Raw genomic sequence first — 26373 nt, forward strand, 5'->3', positions numbered from 1 at the left:
GTCTGCGCACAGCCTGTCCGGGAGCCACAGGAGTCTCCATGGCCGAAAGCCCGCAGCCTGAAGGCAGGAAATGCGTCCACCCGTCCCCTGCCTGGGGTGTCCGGGGGCAGGGCCAGCACCCCGCTCTAGGGTGACATCCCTTGTCCCCAGTGGCCCAGACTCGGCCCGCTGGGGGTGTTGGAAAAGCTGCCCCTTCAGCCCGGCGGAAGGAGGGTCCGTTCCAGCTTTTGGGCAGTGGCCCTCATGCTGAGTGCAGAGCAGGGGCCCTCAGTTTCCCACGGAGACGCTCCTGAGCACACCCGCGGTCGCGGGGCCAGCCACAGTCCCATCTGCACGGCCCGATGGTCTGTGAGTTCAAGTGTCTGCTCTCCACCACCAAGGAGAGCCTGCGTGTGGCCACTCAGTCCTCCGTGGGAGCTTGGCGGACACCGCCATGGCCTGTCCATGAGTCAGCTTTGTAGGCATCACACAGGCCGAGCTGGACTGTCCTGAAGGGGGATCCCATGCTGCAGTGGGGGGCAGCCTGCACCCCCTCCCTGCCCACCGACCTTCTGCTCCCTCCTCAGAATGCTGAGGGCTCACCTGGGGGCCGACAAGCTGGCAGAGACGGAACTGGGCTGCCCAGAGAATGGTGGGGCTGAGCCTCACCCTGACACAGCGGCCGGGCGCTCCCCAGAGGACGGCAGGGCTGAGGATATGCTGGTGAGCGGGGCACAGGCCCGGGGGTGCAGCCTTGGACGGGTGCAGGCCTGGAGAATGCAGTCTCAGAGGGGTGCAGATCTGAGGTTGAAGGTCTAGGGAGTGTAGACCTGTAGGGAGAATAGAAGGTCCAGGGGATGAAGGTCCAGGTGGTACAGGCCTGGGGGTGCAGTCCTGGAGCGATGCAGGCCTGGGTGTATAAATGGGGGTGCATCGCGCCCAGCGGCCGCGGGCTCCTGACAGCGGTCCTTGTTCTTTCCCGGCGCAGCGGCTGCAGCAGGAGGTCTCGGGGCTCCGAGAGGAGTTCAGGAGGCAGGAGGCCCGCTGGGCAGCCACCCACCGTGAGCTCCGGGCCCAGATGGACGTACTGGTGAAGCAGAACCTGGAGCTGCGGGCCGGGCTGAGGGCCTCGGAGAGGCAGCGCCTGGAGGCCAAGCGGAGTGAGGCGGGCTCGGTGCACGTGAGAAGATGCTCAGACACTCGGGTACCGGGGCCTCTGTTTGCTGCCCAGAGCGTCTCCCCCAGAGCTGCGTGCTTGGCGCTGGGCGGCCGTGGCACTTCCCATGCAGGAGACAGGGGGCTTGCTTCCTCTGGCCAAATCCACACCCCATGAGCAACCAGTTCAGTTGGGAGGGGCCAGGCCATTCACGGGGGCCCCGCACGTCTGTCTGCAAAGACATCTCCTAACACCAAGCAACAGCACGTGGGATGCTGCCCAGGTTTACGGGGGCAGTCTGTGCTTTCTGCCCCTATTGACCCCTGCCATGACCCCTGAGGTGGGTCTGTCCTACCCTAGGGATAGTCAAGTGGCTGGGGAGCCCAGAGTCTAGATTCGGACCAGCTCGCTGATTCCAGAAGCAGCCCATGGGCCCCAGGGCCGCTCTGTCCATGCCGTGGGACTACTTAATGGAGAGGTGGGAAAGCGACCACCCTGCTTCCCTGCACGCAGCGCCCGGCTTCCACGTGTGGGTGGCATGGTTGAGCGTAGGCCGCAGAGATGGTGGGGTGGCCAGGACTTGTTGCTGTGTTGGCAAGTGCATCTAAAGAACTGGACCATTCGAGTTGTACGTGCAGGAGTCAGCAAGAAACCATGTAAACACCCTCGAAAAGTAACTGGGGGTTTCCTCTAGCAGATTAAGGGAAGCGCCAACACTTCTTGTCTGCACGCACCGTGTGCTTCTGAGTCTGTAGTTCAAGGACTTGAAACTGAAAAATGAAGTTGCTCAGTTGTGTCCAACTCTCTGTGACCCCAGGGACTATATAGTCCATGGAATTCTCCAGGCCAGAATACTGGAGTGGGGAGACACTCCCTTCTCAGGAGATCTTCCCAACCCAGAGATGGATCCAGGGTCTCCCAGTTTGCAGGCGAATTCTTTACCAGCTGAGCCCCCAGGGAAGCCCTGGGGGTATCTCTGATATGACGGCTGGCCCTCCCTCTCTCATCTCTCTCTCGTGTTGAGCTCTTGTACTTGGCGGGCTTCCAAACACGCCTTAGGTCTGTGGACAGTCCCCGTCGCAGGGTCCTGGGGTTACTTAGAGGGACCGGGCCTGCCCTCCAAAGTACACACCCGATCTGAAGGGAACAGACACACATGGGAATTGCACACCTTAGGTGCACACAGGTGCATCTGTGTGCAGACACGACTTCAGGGACAGAAGATCAGAAGGTCAGCGACCTCAAGGTCAGTGACCACTCACGAGCACACTGGACCAGCCTCCCCCCATCCCCCACACCCTCGCCCCTTCCCCGCCCAGCCCTCCTCTGAGCTGAATGGTGAGTAACTTAGAATACCTCCTCCCGCCTGAGGGATTGGGCCACATGCTTCAGATCTGGGAGGCTATGGCTCTCCCAATTCCGATCTTAGATAAACTGTGAGTGATGCTAGAAACGGGGGCACTTTTTTCCTTCTTGAATTCTTTCTCAGCTGAAGACACACAGCGCAAGGAAACAAATTAGGTGTTGGTTTTGTTGCCTTGGGGATCTTGGGATATTTTCAAACAGTGAGCCATGACATCCCCATGTTTGGGATGTGGTGTGTGTTCCTGGAGAACCTTCCACACGTTGAGGGGAGAATCCCACCCTGGTCCCCCACTTGGCATCCCTGTTTTTTCCCTAGGACACTGTAGTTACTGTTGAATGAGTTAAATGTGCGTTTCTCTCCCAGTTACTGTACATCAGGAGACGTGACCTCGCTTCCTGAATTTTCTGTGTGATAAATTGTCTTAGGTGTCAGAGCCTACTGTCGGGAAAACGTCCCCTCTGCCAGCTGATACAGGGATAACACCGAAACACGCTGGCCAAAGTCACAGTGCAGCGCTCCTAGGACTGCCGTCAGGGAAGGTAACTTCCACCCGCTGACTCTTGGGTTTGTCATCTGTGAAAGGACGCGAAGGCTGGGCACCCAGGCCCACGTGTCCCCACAGCGTCCCGGGGGGACCCTGCCTCTTTGAGGGATTCCCTCCTGATAAAGCAGGGTTCCCCTCTCTTGCCGCAGTCTCCCTGGGGCCGTGAGGGCAGAGGGCCTGGCAGGGAGCTGGCCACGGGCGGGAGGGCCGTACACCTGGGTCTGGGCTGTATTTCTACCGATCCAGCCTCGGGTCGGGGCCCAGGTGACCACAGCCACGACGCTGTCTGGCTCATCGTCGTGTGTACCTGCAGCCATCGCGTCCCCTTGTGGCTCGTGCCCTGGACTCTCTCCACGCACAGTTCATGCTGCTGTCTGGGGGCCTCCTGCGGGGTGTTATTTTATCTCGCTGCATTTTCCTGGCTAAGGGCAGCTCCTCTTTAGTCTGTCTTAACCAGCAGCATATTTGCTACTTCAGCTCTGAGGTGTCTTCACACCTGGAGGCCAGCATCGGGTAATGGGTGACTCGGGCTGAAAAGCCCCCGGACTCCTGGGGATGGCCTGGTGTCCTGCCCTCCTGCCCAATGCCTCGACTGAGCAGAAAATATTTTATTCCTTGAAGGAGGGTCTGGGCTCTCCTAATCCAGGTGTTTATTAAAAGTGGGAAAGCTGTCTTTTTCGGGTCATTGGGGTGGGGAGTGTCCGAAGCTCCAGCGCTGTGTGGAGTTGCTGGTTTGCTTTGGGACGAAGCGTTGTCTTATGTTCTGCATTGAAATGAATTAATTAGGAGCGTGCAACGTAATTCCTTAATCAATGCATGTGTAAGTGAAGAATTGGTATGCTCACACCACAAAGCTATCAATTTTCGAATAATGCAAAGGATAGAAAAAATTTCTGCTGCATGTTTTAAAATTCAGTTTTGAGCAATTTGTTATGCTGTGATAGCAAATCTCTTCTAGACAATCAATGCTAACTTTCTTCGATTCCGTGTGAACACGGGCTAGCACGTGGGAGACTAGATACACCAAGAATTCTGCTTTGCAGCATGTGCAAAACAGGGCTAGAACAGCCTAGCATGAGGTTTTTGCTGATATTTTTGGATAATTATTGTCATTAATGCAAAAGTACTGCCACGTTCCTTTTCAGCCAATAAGCAGAGAGACAGAGAAAACTGACTCAGGGAAACCGGTACCGTGTGAAGATGGCAATAAAGCTCTTTTCAGAAATCTTCACGACAAACGTGCAAAGCCTCCTGGGAGGGAACAAGCCTCTGAAGAAAGGCCAGCCCTGTCTGAGGATGCCAAGGTAGCACTGGGGAGTAGTGAGAATTTGTACTGCTTATGCTGAAAGTCTAGGTTTAGATGGAATTCCACTATGTCTAAAAAGAATCCTCAATTTATCATTCTAAATAGTTTAAATTTATTAAGAATAATTATATTTTCATATACTAATGAATATTATTTGACTTTAATGCTAAAAAAGTAAACGAATGGAGCTGATTATCATTTTCTCCGTTGTGCTCTGTATTTTCCTACACCTAAACACGGCCCCGTGAATAACTGACTCGATGGCGGTGAGTTTGGGTGAACTCTGGGAGTTGGTGATGGACAGGGAGTCCTGGCGTGCTGCAGTCCATGGGGTTCCAAAGAGTCGGACACGACTGAGCGACTGAACTGAACTGAACTGACTCTATGGCAGACATTGAGAAATATGACAAACCAGCTATATACCTCAATAGAATACATTTTATTTTATTTTTTTAAGCAGTTATTTACAGGCATATGAGAACTAAGATAACTTACCCAAATCAACTATTTTTAAAATAAATTTATTCATTTTAATTGGAGGCTAATTACGTTACACTGTTGTAGTGGTTTTGCCATACACTGACATGAATCAGCCACGGGTGTACATGTGTCCCCCATCCTGAACCCCCCTCCCTCCTCCCTCCCATCCCATCCCTCTGGGTCATCATCCCAGTGCACCGGCCCTAAGCACCCTGTCTCGAGCATCGAACCTGGACTGGTGATCTTCTTCACGTATGATAATAGACATGTTTCAATGGCATTCTCCCAAATCATCCCACCCTCGCCCTCTCCTAGAGTCCAAAAAACTATTCTATACACCTGTGTCTATACATAGAATACATTAAAAAAAAAATAGCCCCTAAAAATAGAACTGTCATATGACTCAGCACTCCCACTCCTGGGCACACATCCGCAGAAAATCATAATTTGAAAAGGTACACACACCCCAGTGTTCATAGCAGCACTGTTTACTACAGCCAAGACACGGACGTAACCTAGACGCCCATCAGCAGAGGAAGGACAAAGGCGACGTGGCACATACATACAGTGGAGCGTCACTCAGCCACAAGACAAATGAAATAAGGCCGTTTGCAGCAACGTGGATATAACCAGAGAGCATTCTACTAAGTAAAATCAGGGGAGAAAGACAAATACACATGATGATATCACTTACATGTAGGATCTAAGATATGATATAAATGAACTTACACTCGAAACAGAAATAGACCCACAGACATAGAACACAAACTTATATTTACCAAAGAGGAAAGGGTATGCAGAGGGATAAATTAGCATTAACATGCACACACTATTGCAGATAAAACGGATAAGGAACAAGGACCGGCTGTATAGCGTAGGGAGCTCTGCTCCATATCTTGTAATAACCTATAAGGGAAAAGAGGCTGAAAAAGAATACAGATGTTTAACTGAGTCACTTTACACCTGAAACTAACATAGCACTGTAAATCAACTCTACGTCAATAACGACAACAACAACAAAAATAATATGACCAAAAAAAAAAAAGGTCCTTCTTGCAGTGCTGGGCTCAGGGCTGCTGGCAGAGTCCTCGGACGCTTTGAAAACGCTGACCGTGGAAGGGCTTTCTGCGGCGTGTCTTTGCGGCCCTGAGGGCTGCAGCTGAGCGGGCCTGTGGGCTCTGTGCCCGTCCTTGCTCCTAGGTGCTCCAACAATCACCCCAAAGTCTGCAGAAATGGAGCGGCAGGAGGTCCCCAGCGCCAGCTGCTCTTGCGGTCGCCCCCCAGGACCACCGAGCCAAGGACGACCCGGGTGAGCCTCCTGGAGCGGGTTTTTCCTCGGCGTTGCTGTTGGCTCCCAGACGTCGGTTTTATTATCCTGTTAGCGTTTTATTATCCTGAAGATCTTCCCGGGGCGAGCGCCTGTGTTTCTCAGCAGGTCGTCCACCCTGCTCTGACCCTCTTCTCTGGTTCCCTCGCCGGGCCCCCTTCTGCCAGTCTTTCCCGCACACCCCGCTCTCCCCGCACACGCAGAGCTGGTCCTGGGGGCGGGCGGTCCCGCCACCCAGATGGGACCGTCCCCGCCCCGTTTCTGAGCTCGGGGCTCTCAGCATAGCTGAGCTGGGTGACCCTGGCTCCGGGTCCCAGCAGCAGGACCAGAGAGCCCCGAGCTCTGGACGTGTCGGGGAGCCCTTCCCAAGTCACCTTCGACCTGCCTGCCACCCTAAAGCCCACCTCCGCGCCGGCCAGAGCCCTGAGGGTGGGGCCTTTGCGCGGAGCAGGAGCTGCGGGGCCTCGGGCACCGAGAACTCAGCGGGACAATCAGGATTGCCTGGCTTCTGGAGACCTGACCCTCGCACTTAGCTGCCTGTCCCCCGCCAGTCCTCCTGGCAGGACCCCCAGCCTTGCCATCTCAGAGCCCGCCCTCGGCCCAGGTGGACGCGGGCCCCTGCCCCGCGCCGGTCCTCTGGGTCCCCCCGGCGGTCTCCCTACAGCCCAGGCTAGCTATTCATCCCCCAGAAGGTCGATGCCGGCGGCCCCTCGCACCCCCCGAGGACCCTGTGGGCCAGGCCCGACCCTGCTCCCCCAGCCTCAGTTTACCTGCTGGTGCTTCCTGCTGCTGACTTGCCGAGTAGGACAGCCCCCACCCCACCCCAGCCTCAACCTCCAGTCCTGTTTCCCCTGAGGAGCGGTGCCTCCTTGGAGACACGCTCCCCGACTCCTGGGACCGAGGGGGCGCTCACCCCCGGCGCCCTCTGCCCAGCAGACCTGCCACCGTGGGGTCAGGTTTTTCTCTCCTCGCACCCATCTGCCGGCTGGCTCACTCGCAGCTCCAAGGCAGACAACAGGCCTTTGGATTCCATCACCCGAGCCATCTTACTATGCGAAAAAGGGTGAATGTATTCTTTAAATGGGCTTCCCAGGTGGCGCCAGTGGTAAAGAGCCTGCCTGCCAGTGCAGGAGAGGTTAGAGGCACGGTGTCGATCCCCGGGTCCAGAAGATCCCCTGGAGGAGGAAATGGTAAAACCCACTCCAGTGTTCTTGTCTGGAGGATCCCACGGACAGAAGAGTCTGGCGGGCAGCAGTCCATAGGGTCGCAGAGTCGGACACGGCTTAAGCGACTTAGCACACATATTCTTTAAACAGTTCATGTTTCCTGCATGATCAATTGACGCTGTGTCTGCATAATGGACCCTCTGTTTGCATGTTGATCTCATGAAGGAAAGAGAACGTGTTCACAGTCAGTTTACGTGGGACTTGGGAACCAGATGAAGATAATGTGGTTTTGAGACGTGTGTTCACTGTTCACTCAACCTCACGCGCTTGCTCCACAGACACACGCTCCTCGCCCTCCGGGAGTGATGCAGGCAGGCCCCCTGCCCGGATCCCGACAGATGAGCCCACGTGTTCCTCCCCAGCCATCTCCGAGGAGCCACAGGTGGGTGGGGTGAGGGGGTGCAGCCCCCAGCACTGGGAGGGACACCCCCTCTGTCTTCATGGGGAGAACAGAAAATGATGATGATTCCAAATGCCCCTCCTAACCTGCCGAAGGGCTGCAGCCTTACCGATATGTCGAAACATTTTTTCTAGCTTTCACTTGGATGCATTTAGCATGTTGTCAAAATAAGAGCGATAATTTTCCATCACTTGAGTTCTCAAATTAAGTTTTATATTATAATAATTTTACTTATAATTTTTAACCAAAACTATTAATAGTAAAATCAAAGGCAAATATAGCGTAATTACCTCCAACTGCTAGCTAGCAATCTGCTTATTATATGCTGTATTTAAAACAAGAATAAGTAGTATTATTCAGTTCAGTTCAGTCGCTCAGTCATGTCTGACTCTTTGCGACCCCGTGGACCGAAGCACGCCAGGCTTCCTTGTCCATCACTAACTCCCGGAGCTTACTCAAACTCATGTCCATTGTGTCGGTGATGCCATCCAACCATCTCATCCTCTGTCATCCCCTTCTCCTCCCACCTTCAATCTTTTCCAGTATCAGGATCTTTTCCAATGAGTTGGTTCTTCGAATCAGGCGGCCAAAGTATTGGAGTTTCAGCTTCAACATCAGTCCTTCCAATGAATATTCAGGCCTGATTTCCTTTAGGATTGACAGATTGGATCTCCTTGCAGTCCAAGGGACTCTCAAGAGTCTTCTCCAACACCACAGTTCAAAAGCATCAATTCTTCGGCGCTCAACTTTCTTTATAGTCCAATTCTCACATCCACTGGAAAAACCATATCCTTGACTAGATGGACCTTTGCTGGCAAAGTAATGTCTCTGCTTTTTAATGTGCTGTCTAGGTTGGTCATAGCTTTTCTTCCAAGGAGCAAGCGTCTTTTAATTTCATGGCTGCAATCATCATCTGCAGTGATTTTGGAGCCAAAAATAAATAAAGTCTGTCACTGTTTCCATTGTTTTTCCATCTATTTGCCATCAAGTGATGGGACTGGATGCCATGATCTTAGTTTTTTGAATGTGGAGTTTTAAGCAAACTTTTTCATTCTTCTCTTTCACTTTCATCAAGAGGCTCTTTAGTTCTTTGTTTTCTGCCATAAGGGTGGCGTCATCTGCATATCTGAGGCTAATGATATTTCTCCCGGCAATCTTGATTCCAGTTTGTGCTTCATCTAGCCTGACATTTCACATTATGTACTCTGCATATAACTTCAATAAGCAGAGTGACAGTATACAGCCTTGATGTACTCCTTTCCCGATTTGGAACCAGTCTGTTGTTCCATGTCCAGTTCTAATTGTTACTTCTTGACCTGCATACAGATTTCTCAGGAGGCAGGTCAGGTGGTCTGTTATTCCCATCTCTTTAAGAATTTATAATTTTCTCCATGGAAGGAAATTTGGGCTTGAACGTATTTATGGTGTAAAAGTTGTTGTTTAGTCACTATGTCATGTCTGACTCTTTGTGACCCTCTGGACTGTAGCCCGCCAGGCTCCTCTCCATGGAATTCTCCAGGCAAGAATACCGAAGTGGGTTGCCATCTCCTCCTCCAGGGGAGCTTCCTGACCCAGGGGTCTCCTGCATTGCAGGCAGATTCTTCACCATCCGAGCCGCCTGGGGAGCCCAACAACAGCAACATGGTGTGGAAGTAGGGAGCTGTGAGAGATAACTTCCCTTCCCTCCTCCCAAGAACAGCCCACATTCTGTTCTGCCCTTTCTGACGTCATAAGTAAGGCGCTAAGAGGTGACATTTTTCTCTGGCTTTTACTTGGTTTTGGACCCTTACTCACGGGTTCACCTCAACTCCTGAGAAGGAACCCCGCCAGCTCTGGGTGGGGGCCGACGTCTCCATCAGGAAGTGCTTCATTACCTGCCGTCAGTCACTCAGTCATCCTGGCCTGGATCAGATGAACAGGGATGCTGGGGACATGTGCCTTCATAAAAGCCCAGAACACAGCCCTGGATCGGGTGCGGGGCTGGCCCAGTGAGGTGTGGTGGCAGGGGTCCTAACCACGGTTTCCATGGAGACCTCAGACACTTTGATGCTCTTTGCACAGGATCCTCCTGTAGAACCAGAGTCGCCCCCAAATGCGTCTCAGCATGAGGACACCGAGATAAAACAGGAGGAGGAGGGGGGAGTCCAGCACCCCAAGGACAAGGTAGGCGGTGGTACGGCTGCCCATCTTCCCAGGCCAAGCTCCTGGGCTGACAGTCTGTTTCCAGTAAGCAAAGCCACATGCTTCCCAGAGGAAAACAGATTTAAACATAATTTGTCTTGTATTGCCTGGAGTGTCTCCTTGCTCCACATTTCGACCCTTGGGAAGAGTCTCAGTTCCTGAAGGTCACGTCCATGCAGTGGGCGGGGGTGTGGGGTGTGGGGGGCAGGGCTCTCAGGAAGCGGGTGGAACAGTATGGCCGCCACTGCAGCCCCAGATGTCCCGTGGGCTCTGACGAATATTCACTGATGCCCAGATGACTCCCCAGGTCCGCATTCAACTGACGGCATTTTGAGCTGGTCGTCGGCCTGTGGCAAGGTCGGAGTCTGGCTCATTCTTGCTTGTTGAATTGCCTCTGGCCTAGGTGAAGATGGACCCATGCTCTTTAGGGTCAGGAAGATCCCCTGGAGAAGGGAGTAGCTATGTACTCCAGTATTATTGCCTGGAGAATCCTGTGGACAGAGGAGGCTGGAGGGCTGCAGTCCTTGGGGTCGCAAAGAGTTGGACATGATTGAGGGTCTAGGCCTGAGCACCAGCAGGACTGAACAGAACATAACCTCCCTTCCTCATTGGCCGGTTTGGGGCCTGGGTGACGGTGCAGCCTTGGCTCCGACCTCAAAGCGGAAGGCTACTGTGTTGGCCAGCAGAGCATCCACCGTAATTCGTTTGATGGATTTTGCTCCGGGTATTTTCAGAAGCCAATGTTAGCTTTCATTTCCTCTGTATTTTCTCAGTTGAATTGCTGCTGTATTTCTGAGCTATGGTAGGAGTAATAAGGCCATAAATTAGCCACAACACATTTTACTAATTGGAAAATATACACAAATATTAACTCCCAAAATTCTGATATTATTTGTCAGTTTTCTCCTTTCTGTTCATTTTTATCATGACAATATTTTCAAGGGGAAGACATAGATATTCTTTTCTAAATTTCTAGTTCAGCATGATGGATATGAAGCAATATAATATTTGCCAATGGTCAACTGAAATCAATAAACATTCCAGACAGAGTAGTGTATGCATCAACAAGATGGGGTAGAAACAAAAGAAAAATGTGAAACGGAATATGTTTAGACAGTAATTATTGTATTTACATGGCCTAGGATTTCCAAATTTAACAAATTCAATGACTATGAAATAGCTAGTGTGTGTGTGTGTGTGTGCGTGTGTGCACGCGTGCATGCGTGCACATGCGTGTTCAGTTGATCAGTCGTGTCTGAGTCTTTGCTACCCTACAAACTGTAGCCCACCAAGCTCCTCTGTCCATGGAATTCTCCAGGCAAGAATACTGGAGTGGATTGCCATGCCCTCCTCCTGGGGATTTTATCTAGACTGATACTTAATAATTTGATAATCTAGGCACATTTACATAACATGGCCTTAAGGAAACCAGATATTTGAAAGGCAAATCATATCATTTTTTACTCATAACCAAATTCAGGGTGGGGATTTGGCGCTGATCAATTTAGTGAGACTTATTCATGGAAATGTTACAGTTGGTGTCTATGATGCCACGCAGGCAGTAGGCTTATAACAGTTCTGAACAGAAGGAAAGATCATGAAACCACAGTAGTGAGACTTTAAGTAATTTTCCATCTCAGAACCCTTGTGTTTCCATCAAGGGGGGACAAGCACTCAGCGACACCTGTAAAATGGGCACTTTCTCAAAAGGCACCGAGAAGGATGTGCGTGCTGACAAGAAGGCCGCCGCCCCACGGTGTTCTAACCGGGACATGTAGGAGAGCCCACCAGACACCAGACTGGTGTGCACAGCCTTAAAAAAAACCAAACCCCACCCGGTCATTAGGAAAGTTTCTGCTCATCGTCACCCTCTTCCTCGGGGGCTCAATGAGGAAGCTAGAAAGTGGGCAGGTGCCAGGCTTTCACTGGGGGGGCTCTTCTGCCTACTGGGCGCTCTTGGGCCGGTGAGATGCTCAAGTCAATGGGAAACTCGGGATTCCACACCACAGAGGGAGTAGCTGCCAGCCCCCTTCCGGCCGTGAGCTCTCACTCCATCATTCAGGCACTGGTCAGCCCTCTAAGCCTCTGTAACATGAGCGTCACTTGATGGATGGTGATGAATAGCTAGTGACACAGGGCATAACCTGTGTAGCAAACAGCGCCTGTGTTTACTAACCTGTGTTTGTAAACTCAGTAGTAAACACTTAGCGAAAGTGCCTTAATTATAGAGTTAATGTCAGTACTGCAACAGATTTAGGCAGAGAACTCAGTCCTAGTGTGAGCCGGAGGTCAAATGGAAGGGATGGCTTCTCTTTTCTTCAGTTGGATGGCTTTTGCACAGTCTGGTAGGAGAAGGAGGCAGTCTTCCCAAAGCTGGTGCTGCCTGCTGGGTGCTGGGTGCTGGGTGCTAGGTGCTAGGTGCTGGTCGCTGGGTGCTGGGTGCTAGGTGCTGGGTGCTGGGCACTGGGTGCTGGTCTCTGGGTGTTGGCCCTAAGTGCTCAGTGCTGGTCTTCTGGTTCTGGGTTTTGGATGCTGGGTGCTGGGTGGAGCAGGAAGCCTGGGCCTTGGAGCCACAAGGTTCTGGGACAGTGACCTGAGATTTCTCCATGACCACGAGTATGAACATGGGAAATGAACTGATCTTCTGAGCCCTCAGTTTCTGCATCTGAAAATCAGGGCACACCTGTTTAACAGATCAGTAGTTCTCAACTGGCACCCGGGAACATTTGCAAGGCTGGGGGACCCTCTTGGCTGTCATGACTGGAGTGATGGGGGGAGGGGGGGTTTGGCATCCAGAGGGTGGAGGCCATGGGCACGGTCAATGTCCTACAGCAGGTGTAGGATGCCCCCTTGCATTCTAACACACACACAACAAAGGACAATCTGGCCCAAATTATCAGCTGTGCCCAGTCTGGGAAAATCCACTACAGGTTATTAAACAGACTAAATTCACACCAGGCCGGTATTGCTTGGTGCATATCTAGCACTCAGTCTCTGGTTATAACTGGTAGAGGCACGTGATGTGTTTGGGGGGAGCAGGGGTCAGTGTTGACCGAGGCTCATGGGACAAACTGATGTCTGGGTTGTGTTAAGTTATCATATTTGGGGGAAGAGATTCAGCACAATCTCAGAATTTACAGGAACTTCTCCAGAAAGGCAATTGTCCAGATAATTTGGGATTTAACTTGGTTCTAACTAAGGAAACTTTGGGAATTTACAAATCATCCTTTTAGTAAGGCCTGGAGATGAGAGTAGGGTTGTAATAGACTGATAACTGTCTTTTAGCACTAAAACATCACCAAACTGTGTTCTACACATTTCTTAAGCCTTCTTTAAATACTCAACTTGACTTTTTTATTTTAACCAGGCTTAGGGATTAAGAGGTAGTGCTCAGGGCCCTGGGAGTCCTGAAGGACTGCAGAGCTCATCTCTGCTGTTTCCCTCATGTTTTATTGGTTTTAATTGGGTCAGCTGATGGCTCTGTGATTTCACTCCAGCTAAAGCCTCTGACCCTTTCTGAGGGTGAACGTTGGAGTGCTAAACTATTTTCCTGCCACGTGAGCTCTCATTGGCCTGAGTTAACCTACACGTTCCCTTTTACTTGCAAACCAAGGCAAACAGGAGAGTCTGGAAGAACCTGTTTGGAAGGTGGCCTCTCATTTTGTCACAGCTATGTGGTATTGATCTCGTAACCTACCCAACCCTTCACACTTTGAACTCTGAGTTTCCCTGACGTTGGGGTAATAGATAGTTGTTTCTTAGCCAGACTCAGGAGCAGGTGGAGACGCAGAGACCAAGGATGGGTGTAGATGCTCGGTGTAGATGGTGAAGACGAGCCGCTGGATCGGCTTGCTGTGTGGTCACGGGGAAGTCACGGGGGTGGGGGGGGAGGGGGAGGATGACCCCAGGGCCCCTGCTGGGCGAACATGGCTCTCTTCCATGCCTCCCTCCGGTCTCCAGGGAGACCTGGCCTCTGAAACTTGGTTGAACTTCATAATTACTGTGATGCTGGACAAATAAGCCTTCTCTCTGCTTCTGCTCACTTCGGGACAGACGATCCATGTGAGAAGACTCACTTCAAAACAAGAAAGCGCCGCAGTCCCTCTAGCCTTGGTAGCACAGTTCTCCGAATAATTCAGCTTTACTTAAACAGCTCTCTCCACGGGCCCATTCTCTCAGCCTCTTTTCCTGACGAGCAGAGATGCTCAGGATGTCTGGCACCAGCTGACCGGGCCAGACCCTCAGAGCTCGGAGTAGACTGAGGTTTCTTCCTCCCAAGTTCTCACTTTGAAAACAAACCCATCCATTAAACAGCCTTTTGTATCTGTAGCCTTCCTTTCTTTAACCTGCCCTCCCTGCTGCGTGGTTCAGGCACACCCAGCTTAGTCCAGGGACCCCCCGAACAACAAGCCTCTCCCCCTCCTCTCCTGCACTTTCCCACCTGGTCCTTCTACACTTGATCGGAAGCCAAAGGAGTCACCATAACTCAGAAGCTCACAATCACAGGAACTGTTAAAAAGGCAGAGATGTGCAGACGGATGACCATAGAGGAGCTTGTGTGTTACCCGGAGCTGGGCGGTGAGGTTCTCGGTGGCAGGGATCACAGCCCACACTCACTGAGCTCATCACGAAATAGGGGGGATCTAGATGGCTACAGATCTCCCCAAGGCTGCCTAGCTTGGGCAGGTTCCAGGTTCTGGAGCCCGTCTGGGTGAAGGGCTGAGGGCTACCTCTTGGCCCACTGACCTCCCGTACTAACGAGGCATCCCAGTTGCCTTCATTTTGGGGGCTTTGGTGTCCAGCTCCTCTTCCAAAGCCCTACTTCCCTTCCCACGCACAGCTCAGGCCTCCGCCTGCAGGAAGCGCTCCACTCGATTCACAGATTAAACCCAAGCTCAGAGTGACCCCTGGACAGCATCCCAACACAGGGGTTTCTGGTGCTTGCAGACACACTCTGCTGGGGCTCGGACAGCACGCATGGCACATCGCCGGCCTCTGGAAGTCGGGCGCGTTCCCAACAAGCAGACAGGTAAGTGATACCAGTGCACCTCTGGGGAGAGGTGCTGGCCGTGGGCAGGAGATGCCCAGGGCGCTGTCTGGGGAAAGGTTAATTCTACCAGCTGTGGGCGCTTTTAGAGCAAATTCTCCATGCAGACGTCGGCCAGATGACTCGGCAATTAACTCACTTAATACAAGCCCTTTTCAGACTGTTCCTGGGGTTCTCAAGGCAAGAATGCTGAAGTGGTTTGCCATCCCCTTCTCCAGTGGGCCACGTTTTGTCAGAACTCTCCTCCATGACCTGTCCATCTTGGGTGGTTCTACACGGCATGGCTCACAGTTTCATTGATTTAGGCAAGGCTGTGGTCCATGTGGTCAGTTTGGTTAGTTTTCTGTGATCGTGGTTTTCATTCTGTCTCCCTTCTGATGGATAAGCCTCAGAGCTTGTGGAAGCTTCCTGATGGGAGGGACTGGCTGTGGGGTAAATTGGGTCTTGCTCTGGTGAGTAAGACCATGCTCAGTAAACTTTTATTCAATTTTCTGCTATTGGGTGGGGCTGTGTTCCCTCCCTGTAGTTTGGCCTGAGGTCAAACTCTGGTGGCGTAGTGGCATCACAGACTCAGTGGACATGAGTTTGAGGAAGCTCTGGGAGGGAGACGATGATGGACAGGGAAGCCTGGCGTGCTGCATTCCATGGGGTCACAAAGAGTCAGACATGACTGAGCGACTGAACAACAATGATAACAATGAAAACTGCCCCCTTTCCTTATTCTTATCAGATGACTGTGAGCCCGCCTCTCCAGCCTGGCCCCTGGAGAGACGCCTCTGGACCTCGGTCAGTGGGCTTGCAGTCAGCTTTCCCGCCTGGTCCTGTCAAGCATCAGGGGCAAAGTCACCAGCCACAGGGCCTGACGCTTAACTTTGCACCTTCATCCTCTTAAAACGTCAAATTCTTTTCCCAAGTTTACAGGGACTCTGGAATGCAAAGCTCGGGTTAAAACCTGAGAAATCTGGCCTTGTGAATTTGCTTCACCTGTGATCTAATTTTATCGTTCATTATTTTGAATCCCTATATTTTGCATATTAATGATTTGAATATCCTCAGAGGACCTGGCTCTCTAAATGGTACGAGCTAGTGGACAATCCTCCCATTTAGCATCATCTCCACCATCCACAAGCTCCGGGAGATGGTAAAGGACAGGGAAGCCTGGCATGCTGCAGTCCACGGGGTCACAGAACGGGATGTGACTGAGTGATTAAACAACCGCCATCAGCATTACAGCCAGAACTTTGAGAATGTTGCCTCTGGAGTGGATTTTTAAAAGAGTGTACAGATTGCATCCCCAAGGTCTTTCTTGCCGCCTATAGCTACTGAGGCTCTGTGTGAGATGGGCATTTCCATCTTCTTGAGTTGCTGCTCTTGCTGTTGAAACTAACAAAGTCCTGGTCCTGTGCTGAGCTTTGTAGATTTCCAAAAGATTGTCCCTGGGATGGCTTAATTGCAGCCGGTCAGCCTCCACCCCATTATGGGGCTGTCTGTCTCCCGAGCCGTCATAGAAGGAGGGTCAGACTTGTGGTCACCATCTCGGCTTCTTTGCACAGTGTCACTTCCTGATCTGGGACCGATTTAAAAATAGATCCCCCTCTGGGTTGGACACTTCCCATGTGCCATCATTTAATATCCTTCCTGACCACTGTACATGGTTTCACAGCTGTCCTGAGAGAGGGTGGAATTATAACATGTTCTCTGTGGTCATCGGGACCATAGGCCCAATTTGTGAACACCCACCAACGTCCGCATTGAAGGACCAGGGTCCCTGATGAATGAACCAGTGACAGCTTACCTGTTCAATTCAAGAGGTTCATTACTTTGTCTTTATATTTTCCAACCAAAAAAGTTATTTCCTATTTGTCAAGTGTTTCAAATCCTGTTGTTCCTTACACATAATTGGAGGTGGGTTAGTACTGCCCTCGGCTTTTCAAAACAAAGATGCTGAAATGATACCAAACCAAGGCGTCCTTCCCTCACTAAGACAGGAAACTCATCTCTCTGAGTTTGTAACCTACAGAACCAAAACCACCCTCAATATAGGCTCACTGACCATCATGCAAACCACCCCAGTGTGTTCCCCTGTCTAGTTCTCTCACATTTAGGTGGCCACTCTTTTTCTCTCTATGAAATGCGACTAATCACCCCAGAAGGGTGTGTCAAGGACAGCTGGTTATGGGTATTGACTGGGGGCAGAGAACCTCGTGTTCCATTGAGGGTAGTAAGATAGGACAAAATATTTCTATCGGGTGTGTGTGATCCTGGACATGAATCTCAGTCTGAGACTTTTCCCTCTATTTTAGCTTTGCCGATTTAATTTTCTTTATAGGAGTATGACTCCTATGTATGACTCCTTTCTTCCGTACGACTCCTATTTAAATGTCCTGATTCTGTGTGAGCTTGAGAGGAATGTGAGCTCTTTTGGGCACTGCATTCTGTATTTATCAATTAGAGCAAACTCTTTAACTGTTACCCAGCTCCTGTATTTTTTGTTTGCCCTAAATTAAAAAATACATATTTATTTTAATGTAAGTTTCCTATATGCTCTTTACCCAGATTCACCAAGTTTTAACCTGTTGCCACATCTGTTGTATCATTCTCTGGGTGCGTGTATGTATACATGCAAACATACACATCCATTGTTTATAGTTTCCGTTCCCCTTGGGGATAAGCTGCATATATGAAGATCAGTGCCCCTCTGACCATGACGACTTCCATTCCTATGACCAGTCCTGTTGGGTCAGGGCTCATCCTGCTCCAGCATGACGTCATCTTGACTAATTTCATGTCCTAATAAGGCCATGCTCTGAGGTGCTGGGGCCAGGACATCAATACAGGAACTCTGCGGTGGGGGACAGGTCAAGCCATAGCATGCCCCTCGGATTTCTTTTCATTTATTCTGCTTGGAATAAGCTGGGCCTCTTAGATCTGTAGAGCCACATTTTTGCATCCAGTCTGGGAAATTCAGTCATTATCTTTGATCATATCTGTGTTCCTCCACATTCTTTCATTCTTCTTCTGGAATTCCAGTCCGATGCTTTTCCACATCTTCTCTCTCCCCTCGAACATTCACCATCTGGCCTGACCCCTCAAGTCAACAGGAAACAGTGACAGTGAACTCTACCCTACTGAGGGTCCAAGGCCTTCAAAGGCCCACATGCTGTGGGGGGAGTGATGACCTTGGGTCTTGAAAGGCAGGATTTAGGGAGCCAGAGAGCATATGGAAGGAAAGAAAAATTTTAATTAGGGAGATAATTTGAGTGAAGTTGGGAGAATATAAATTATGTATTTTAATGAGACCAGGGGGATGGGCCTGCCTGGAGCAAGATATGCAAATATAAATAAAATATGAGAGAGTAGGATACAAGAACGTCTTGAATACTAGTCCTCTTGGAGCGGATCACTGTAAAATATGTTTGTACAGCTAAATAATGCAACAAGTGTTCTAGTTATGAAGATCTGTTGACTTAACCTATATTCTTCAGAAAAAGTCTGCCCTGACGGCTCAAAGGAAATCGTGTTTCCAGATGGGACGGTGTGGCGTCTGAATGATGGACGCGAGGAGACTGTATTCCCAGACGGGACCATTGTGAGTGTGGAGAGGTTGGTACCGGGAGAGGCGGTGTCAATCTGAAGTCTCCGCAATTTGTGGTTTGTGCAGTTGTCAAGTCTCTGGATTAATTTAATTTTTGTAAAAGTTTCAGTATTTGTATAAATATAATAGAAAACGTCTTTGACCCTAGAGGTTTGGTCTTATGACCTTGATCTGATGGATTTCATAGCGAACATGGATGTAAAAACTCATTTTTTAAAAATATTACTTTTAATTGGAGGATAGTTGCTTTACAAGACTGTGTAGGTTTCTGCCAGACATCAGCGTGAATCAGCCATGTATATACCAAGTCCCCTGCCTCTTGACGCTCCCTCCCACCTCCCACTCCACAAACACTCGTTTTTAAGTGTTTCCTTCACTGACATTGGTCATGACTGAATTGCAGCCATAAAAATAGTCTCCGGCGTCTGGTGTGTGCCCACTGAGACCGTGTTGTGTAGCAGCCCGAGCCTGCAGCAGCTCAACAACTAAGATGGACGGGGAAGCGCCGTCCTGACGGGGGACGAGCAGGGAGGCCCTGCACCCCCTCCCCTGTGCCGACTCTCAGACCCTCGAGCTCCCCCCTCCCCACAGTGCAGGGGCCCTGGCTTTGGTGGGCTGCTGCCTCCGTGGGTCCCCTCTCCTGTCACAGAGGCACAAGTGTCGCCATCACTGCCAGAGTCACTGTGCTCGAGTGACTACACCAGGCTCCTGTGGCTCCCAAGTGATTCCACCTCAGGTCCCCGCTCCCCGGGTGACTCTACCTCAGGTCCCCGCTCCCCCCAAGTGATTCTACCTCAGGTTTCTGCTCCCCGGGTGATTCTACCTCAGGTTTCTGCTCCCCGGGTGATTCTACCTCAGGCTCCTGCTCCCTGGGTGACTCCACCTCAGGTCCCCGCTCCCTGGGTGATTCCACCTCAGGTCCCCGCTCCCCAGGTGATCCTACCTCAGGCTCCTGCTCCCCGGGTGATTCTACCTCAGGTTTCTGCTCCCCGGGTGATTCTACCTCAGGCTCCTGCTCCCTGGGTGATTCCACCTCAGGTCCCCGCTCCCCGGGTGACTCCACCTCAGGTCCCCGCTCCCCCCAAGTGATTCTACCTCAGGTTCCTGCTCCCCAGGTGATTCTACCCCAGGTTCCCCGCTCCCCCCAAGTGATTCTACCTCAGGTCCCCGCTCCCCGAGTGATTCCACCTCAGGTCCCCGCTCCCCAGGTGATTCTACCTCAGGTCCCCGCTCCCCAGGTGATTCTACCTCAGGCTCCTGCTCCCCGTGTGACTCTACCTCAGGTTTCTGCTCCCCGTGTGACTCTACCTCAGGTCCCCGCTCCCCAGGTGACTCCACCTCAGGTCCCCGCTCCCCGGGTGACTCCACCTCAGGTTTCTGCTCCCCGGGTGATTCCACCTCAGGTCCCTGCCCCCTGGGTGGAGCCCTGTAGCCTCTCCTTCCTTCCTCAGAACTGCCTTCGGGCGCCCCGCGAGCGACTCTGCCCAAACAGGCCCACGAGCCCGGCCTCTCTCCTGAGCTCTCCCCGGGGCCGCCCTGAGCCCCGCTCAGCTCCTGTCTATACCCTGACTCTGCAGGTGTCTTCACTGCTCCTGCCCTGGCGGGACCTGTACCCTCATCTACCAAGATCTGGGGTTCAGATGTGCAGACCTGGATGGTCACATCCCTTGGGCCCCACGGGTTCCCCATGGGATGTGCTGGCCACTGACAAGGTTGTTCTCTCCACCAGGAACGGTGACAAGACCATCGTGCTCAGCAACGGTCAGCGGGAGATCCACACGGCCCAGTTCAAGAGGAGGGAGTACCCCGATGGCACCACCAAGACCGTGTACCATGACGGCCACCAGGAGACCAAGGACGCGTCTGGGAGGGTCAAGGTCAGGGATGAGGCTGGAAACATCATCCTGGACAGGAAGTAGCTTCTCCCTCAAAACTAGCCTTACCTGTGACCTTCCAATATCACCTTGACCTTCCAACCTTATCTGTGCCCTTCCAACAATACCTGTGAATTTCCAACATTACTGTGACCTTCCAACCTTACCTGTGCCCTTCCAACATTACCCGTGACCTTCCAACATTACCTGTGAACTTCCAACATTACTTGTGACCATCCAACTTATGTGTAACCTTCCAACTACATTATTTGCTAAAAAAAGAAACGACTAATATATGTGGCCCTATGTGATGAAAAATCATGTAAAACTTGAGGACTACCCAAGTCATCCAGACATTATAAAGGAAGAGACAGCCTGGTCCCCAGGGCTCCTGGTTAGGAAAGGCGGCTGCATCAACACTAGACCAGCCAGAGAACAGGAAGCTCCCAGACAATGACACCAGGGCCCCGGCCAGACCCCGTCCTCTCTGCCCATCACAAGAACCAGCTCTACACGTGACGGGCAGCCTTCCCTGGGCCCCGGGTGCCTCTACCTCTGCCTGCAGCTGGCCCCTGGCCCTCTCCTGAATTATACCAGCTTAGCCTGACCATCCCATCCATTATCCTCAGGGCACCAGTGCCCACGACCTTGCTGGGCCAGATAAGAATACAGTTCACGCCACTACAGGAGCACCCACAGGGAGCCTGACCCAGGGTCCAAGTGACCTGGCCTCATGCCCATAGCTGTGCGGGTGGTAAGCCACCGCCTGAAACTCTGCATTGTTAAATCTCGCAGTCAAGGCAATGACAGTTGCCTCTTTTATTGTTTTGTAAGCAGCCTAGAAAATAAGACACAAACTGGCATTTAACTGATTTTTATACTAAAATAACCCCCAAATACAACAAAGGAATAATTTCCTGAAAAATCTTATGACAAGATGTTTGTATGTGCTCATGTCTTCATGTGACAGAAGTGAAGTATCATCTGTTAGTGAGTGTGATCATTTCAGTCCTAAAGTCTATGGTGCACACAGCTCGGTCGCCTCCGTGGTTGGGTGAGGCTTTTTGAAGTAACTCAAGAGTAATGTGTGGTCTTGGCTTGACTTGAAAATCGAAGCATTCTATTGCAATCACACTGGATGGGGCCTTTTCTGCCCAGGAGGCAGCTACCACAGAGTGAGGTCATTTGTCAGATGTAACAGACAAAACCAACCCACTGCTGAAAAGCCAAAAATAGAAAGAAGTGAAAGGTGAAAGTGTAAGTTGTTCAGTCGTGTCCTACTCTTTGTGACCCCATGGACAGGGCCCCCCAGGCTCCTCTGTCCATGGGATTCTCCAAGCAAGAATACTGACGTGAGCTGCCATTCCCAGGGGATCATCCCAACCCAGGGATTGAACCCAGGTCTCCTGCACTCAGGCAGATTCTTTACCTTCTGACCACCACCAGGGAAAAGCCAGAAATGGACTCGCTCATTGCTTTGACTATTTTGAGTTGGCTTATCCTGGAAATTTTCATTAAAGCAAACAAAGCAAAAAAACCTCTCTACCAAGTTAAAGGGCTTCTAACTGTTTGGGGAGATCAGGGGAAGAAAGTAGCAGACAATTTTGTGGGTAAACTGTGTTCAAACAGCAGATAATCTGCCTGATGGGCAGTCTGCATGAACTCTAGCCTGCAGAATGCTCCTCAACAGCCACGCACGTGAGGTCGTGGGTCAGAATAAGACAGGTCACCCGGAAGGCCCATGTGTGCTGTGTGTTCTGGTATGCTGCATATCAGAACAAGCTTATAAAAACATTTCATTCTGATTCCCAAAATCTAGAACATACTTTTAAATCTGGGCTTCCCTAGTGGCTCAATGTCTGCCTGTTGAGGCAGGAGACTCGGGTTCCATTCCTGGGTCAGGAAGATCCCCTGGAGAAGGAAATGACTACCCACTCCAGTATTCTTGCCTAGAGAATTCCATGCACAGAGGAGTCCGGTGGGTCATAGCGTCGCAAAGGGTCGGACGTGACTGAAGCGGCTTAGCATGCATGCATGCGTAGCTCCATGTACCTGCAGCAGTCTGCAGCATGCTGAGTTCGTTGGAAGGGCCTCGACAGCCTCAGAGGACAGGGAAGATGGGCATGTGGGGAAAACAGGAGGAGCCAGCCACGGGCTCCAGAGGTGGGGCTTGAAGGAGGAGCTGGGCTTCCCCGACCAGGCGGTCCTCTGTGGTCCTGGCAAGGGCAGCCCACTAGTCTCCTGCTCATCCTGCCTGAACGTGTGGCCTGCACGTCGAGGAGTGTGGTGAGGGTGGGGACAAGGGTCAGCAGCAGACCCGCCCCCTCCACGGGTAACCAGGGAGGGGGCTGCCTCAGGAATGCAGGCTTCCCCAAATCCCGTCTTCCGTGTGGAGCCCCCAGAGGCTCCACGTGTCCCTCAAGGAAAAGGTGCTTGTTCAGAGCGAGGCCCTGGGCTTCCCGAGACCCTGGACCAGCTGCTTCTCCTGGCTCCTCCCTCCTCGCTCACCGCAGCCCACCCTGAGCACCCCGCACGCCACCCAGGGACAGTCCCCTCCCTCGGGACCTGCCGCATCTTCACCCGGGTCACCTCTGCTGTCCTTCCGAGCCCAGCGCGGCCGCCCTGGGCCTGGAAGGACTCCTGGGTCCGCCCTCCACGTCCGCGGAGGGCGGAGCCCTGCCGGGAACACGGAGCCCCGCCCCTCTGCCCGAGGCCTCTCCCCGCACTGATGAGAACCCACAGGTGCCTGCCCTGAGCCCAGCTAAGTCTGCGTCACTTACACGGCCCAGTACACTGTCCTGCTGCCGTCCCCCGATGGATTCCAGGGAAGGGTGGAGGGCTGATGACGGGCACTTCAACTGTTTCCTGTTCCGGCGGGACATCAGCTTCTCCTATCTCAGGAGGGGGGCGCGGGGCGGGGTGGCTCTGCTAACACCTCCCGGACTGGTCCTCCCCGCGGGGAGCTGAGAAGCCCAGCCCAGCATCCTTCCCCGCCTCCACGGCCAGTGTGTCAGCAGCCAGCCTGCAGGTGGACGGTGGGCTGGGAACAAGGAAGAGGCAAGGCATGAGGAGACAGGCTGGCAGAGGGCGCCGCGTGGCCACAGGGACAGCAGTGGTCAATTGTCCATGCCCCGGGCCTGGGGCCCTGATCCCTGGGCCCCCACGGCCTCCCCACCTGTGGTCCAGAGGCGGCGGGAGCGTGCCTGCAGAGGTGATGCGGGATCTGTCCACTCTGCTCAGGGAAGTCCGGCAGGTGGGCCTCCCACGCAGCCCAGAGTGACCTCTGTGTCACGGGAACAAACCCCTTCGTTCCTCATTCCTTCTAGAAGATTCTGATCCTGATTTCCTGTTCCCTCTCTGCTGGTTCCCTCTAAGCCCAAGTCAATCCAGTTTTGAAACGAAAGAAGAACCTTCCCTTTCAGCTGTAAGACACTTCCAGGCCCTGGAGGTCTCTCAGAACCAAAGATCCCAGGCCGTTTCCCAGACTCTCTAACTGACAGTTTTTGCAATTGCTCAGTCACCAGTCCCCGGGTTGGAGAGCAGGCCTGGGCCTCCTCGGTCCGCGTCCACTTCCCTCTCTGGGCTGCCTGCTCCTTTGGAGTGTCGTTTTGAGGGGATGAGGCCAAAAAGAACCCCCGACATCCCGCCCCGGGTTTCCTGGGTCCTTGGTGGGCTGCCTCCTTTCCACCTCTCAGGGGCTCCCCTGCCCAATGTACACGCTCTGCTCAAGGTTTGCAGATGTCCCTCGTGGAGGAACAGGGAAATACTCGCCTCCTCCCCTCCTTGGGGAGTAGAGGCCCAAGTATTTCTAGAGAACTCCTCGGTTTCCCAACTTGGGGCTTTGCTGTTCCACTTCAGCAAGATGCTGTCTGGGCTCTTTCCTCCACATACCCCACCCCCCACCCCACCCCACATCGGTACTCCTGATGCTAATTCTAGGAAATTAGCAAAAACGTTTCCTATCTCTTTTGAAATTCTTAGTCTGTTATTATTTCAGTTTAATTGGCCTACCCTTTACTATAAGACAGGTACAGCCCAGGTTTGGGATTTTTGGATGGCCCAAGGCTATTCTAGCCCGAAAAACTCCAAATGCACAAACAAGAGCATCTTTCCTTAATAACACATGCTCTGCTCACCTGTGTAAGATTCACGTTCACGTCTAAAGAATCGTTAAAACCTCGCTTGTAATAAAGAAGCCAGCATTTCAAACACTGAGGGAGACTGAGATCTTATCTCTGGTTCTTGAGTGATGGGTGTTGCATGGTTTGGTCTCATCAGATGACCTGGGCATCTGTGGAAAAGGCTCCTGTCTTTATTTGCCAGATGTAATGTAGGAGCCTGGCTGAGGAATGCTAAGTCACTTCAGTCGTGTCTGACTCTGTGACCCTATGGACTGCAGCCCGCCAGGCTCCTCTGTCCATGGGATTCTCTAGGCAAGAATACTGGAGTGGGTAGCCATTCCCTTCTCCAGGGTATCTTCTTGACTCAGGGATTGAACCCTTGTCTCTCATATCTCCTGCATTGGCTGGTGGGGTGGGGGGGGGGCGTTCTTTACCACTAGCACCACCTGGGAAGCCTGACTGACAGGTAAGCTCAAAACCACCTTGATGCACTTATCTTCTTGACTCCTTCCAGCCTTTCCTGGAACAAGGAGGGGAGCAATAAGGTATAGATGCCTGAAAACAGGCAACGAATAAGAGATGCATTGCAGTGTCGGGACTAAACCTGCTGTAAAATTTCCCCTTTTTTTTCCTCTGAACCATCCAGGTCAAGTAATAAAATGTTATTGGTCATTTCAGAAGCCCCTCCATGTGCACCCAAAACAGGAAGTAATCATTATCTTGAAATGGATGCTACTCACTTCCTTTTTATTTAAGCCCAGCTGCGAGGCATGTGGAATCTTAGTTTCCTGACCAGATATCGAATCTGTGTCCCCTGCACTGGTAGTGTGGAGTCTTAATTGCTGGCCTGCCAGGATAGTCCCAAGTCCTTACTTCCTTGCATTTGGCTATTTATACTTGCATCACGTGCTATGCATTCCAATTCTCAATAATTTAATCTTGTCTTTTTTTTTTTTTTCCTGCTTTAACTGTTTTTTATTGTGGTAAAACAAGCACAAGATGAAATTTACAGTTAGTGACATTTAGCACATTTATCTGGTCCTAAACATTTATACATGTTGTGCAACCATCACCACTCTACTTCCAGAAATTTTTGTCCCAAAAGGAAACCCTGCCATTTAACTGTCATTCCCCACCCACACCAACTCCTGGAAACCACCAACCTACTTTCTATTTCTGTGGATTTACCAACTCTGGGCATTTCATGTAAATGGAATCATACAGCACAAGATCTGTCTGGCTTCTCAGCAAGGCGTTTACAATAAATACTGGAGCTTTATGTCTCTCCTATCTGGCAGGAATGGTAACTTGCCTAATTTGGAAGTTTTGGACTTTGCAGGGCTGGAGGGTAATCTAATAGTGATAAAGCCAGCAGAGAGGGGACACTTTCCAAATATGGCTGATGGATGTCCCCGGTGGGAAGCTATTTGGTACAGTGTCTGATTTAGGACTGAGGATCCATAAAGACCATAGTCATTTGACTGTTTGTGGGGAAGCTTTCAGTAACTCATTTTAGACAAATGTTTGATCGTTAACAAGGTTAATTGTGAACAAAAGATTAATGGTGAACAAAATATGGTCTATTAAAAAAGAAAAAGCTAACCGTTGGCCTTTCTTATACTGTTTTCACCTAAGAATGTTTTTAAATATAATCTTTTTCATGTTAAAAACACACAGTATAACTGTAATAAGGCATTTCTAAGTACAGGTAAGGGTCGTGTGGTTCTTAGAGATTTGAGCAAAGAGACGGGTGATGTGACGGAACAGAACC

The 26373-nt window shown here is 51.5% G+C and overlaps 2 protein-coding genes across 2 annotated transcripts; both read left to right on the forward strand.

The window, feature by feature from the left end:
- Positions 1-341: 341 nt before the first annotated feature.
- TCP10L (t-complex 10 like) lies at positions 342-4391 on the forward strand. Its single transcript, XM_043457106.1, has 5 exons — positions 342-457; positions 567-702; positions 968-1183; positions 2927-3040; positions 4191-4391. The coding sequence occupies exons 1-5, from the start codon at positions 342-344 to the stop codon at positions 4389-4391; spliced, it is 783 nt and encodes a 260-aa protein (XP_043313041.1).
- Positions 4392-9922: 5531 nt separating this feature from the next.
- Positions 9923-21194, forward strand: LOC122434215 (centromere protein J-like). Its single transcript, XM_043457441.1, has 4 exons — positions 9923-9947; positions 14913-14994; positions 18498-18615; positions 20337-21194. Exons 2-4 carry the CDS (start codon positions 14943-14945, stop codon positions 20524-20526), a joined length of 360 nt encoding a protein of 119 aa, XP_043313376.1. The 5' UTR covers positions 9923-9947; positions 14913-14942; the 3' UTR covers positions 20527-21194.
- The last annotated feature ends 5179 nt before the right edge of the window (positions 21195-26373 follow it).

Source organism: Cervus canadensis, chromosome 33 (assembly GCF_019320065.1).
Source record: "Cervus canadensis isolate Bull #8, Minnesota chromosome 33, ASM1932006v1, whole genome shotgun sequence".
In the NCBI taxonomy this organism is placed as follows: Eukaryota; Metazoa; Chordata; class Mammalia; order Artiodactyla; family Cervidae; genus Cervus; species Cervus canadensis.

Coding starts and splice junctions, on each gene's coding strand:
- TCP10L (XM_043457106.1), top strand. CDS start 342: ATGGTCTGTGAGTTCAAGTGTCTGCTCTCCACCACCAAGGAGAGCCTG. Junction 703..967: donor GCAGGGCTGAGGATATGCTG/GTGAGCGGGGCA, acceptor TTCCCGGCGCAG/CGGCTGCAGCAGGAGGTCTC. Junction 1,184..2,926: donor GAAGATGCTCAGACACTCGG/GTACCGGGGCCT, acceptor AAATTGTCTTAG/GTGTCAGAGCCTACTGTCGG.
- LOC122434215 (XM_043457441.1), top strand. CDS start 14,943: ATGGCACATCGCCGGCCTCTGGAAGTCGGGCGCGTTCCCAACAAGCAG. Junction 14,995..18,497: donor CGTTCCCAACAAGCAGACAG/GTAAGTGATACC, acceptor TATATTCTTCAG/AAAAAGTCTGCCCTGACGGC. Junction 18,616..20,336: donor ACCATTGTGAGTGTGGAGAG/GTTGGTACCGGG, acceptor TCTCTCCACCAG/GAACGGTGACAAGACCATCG.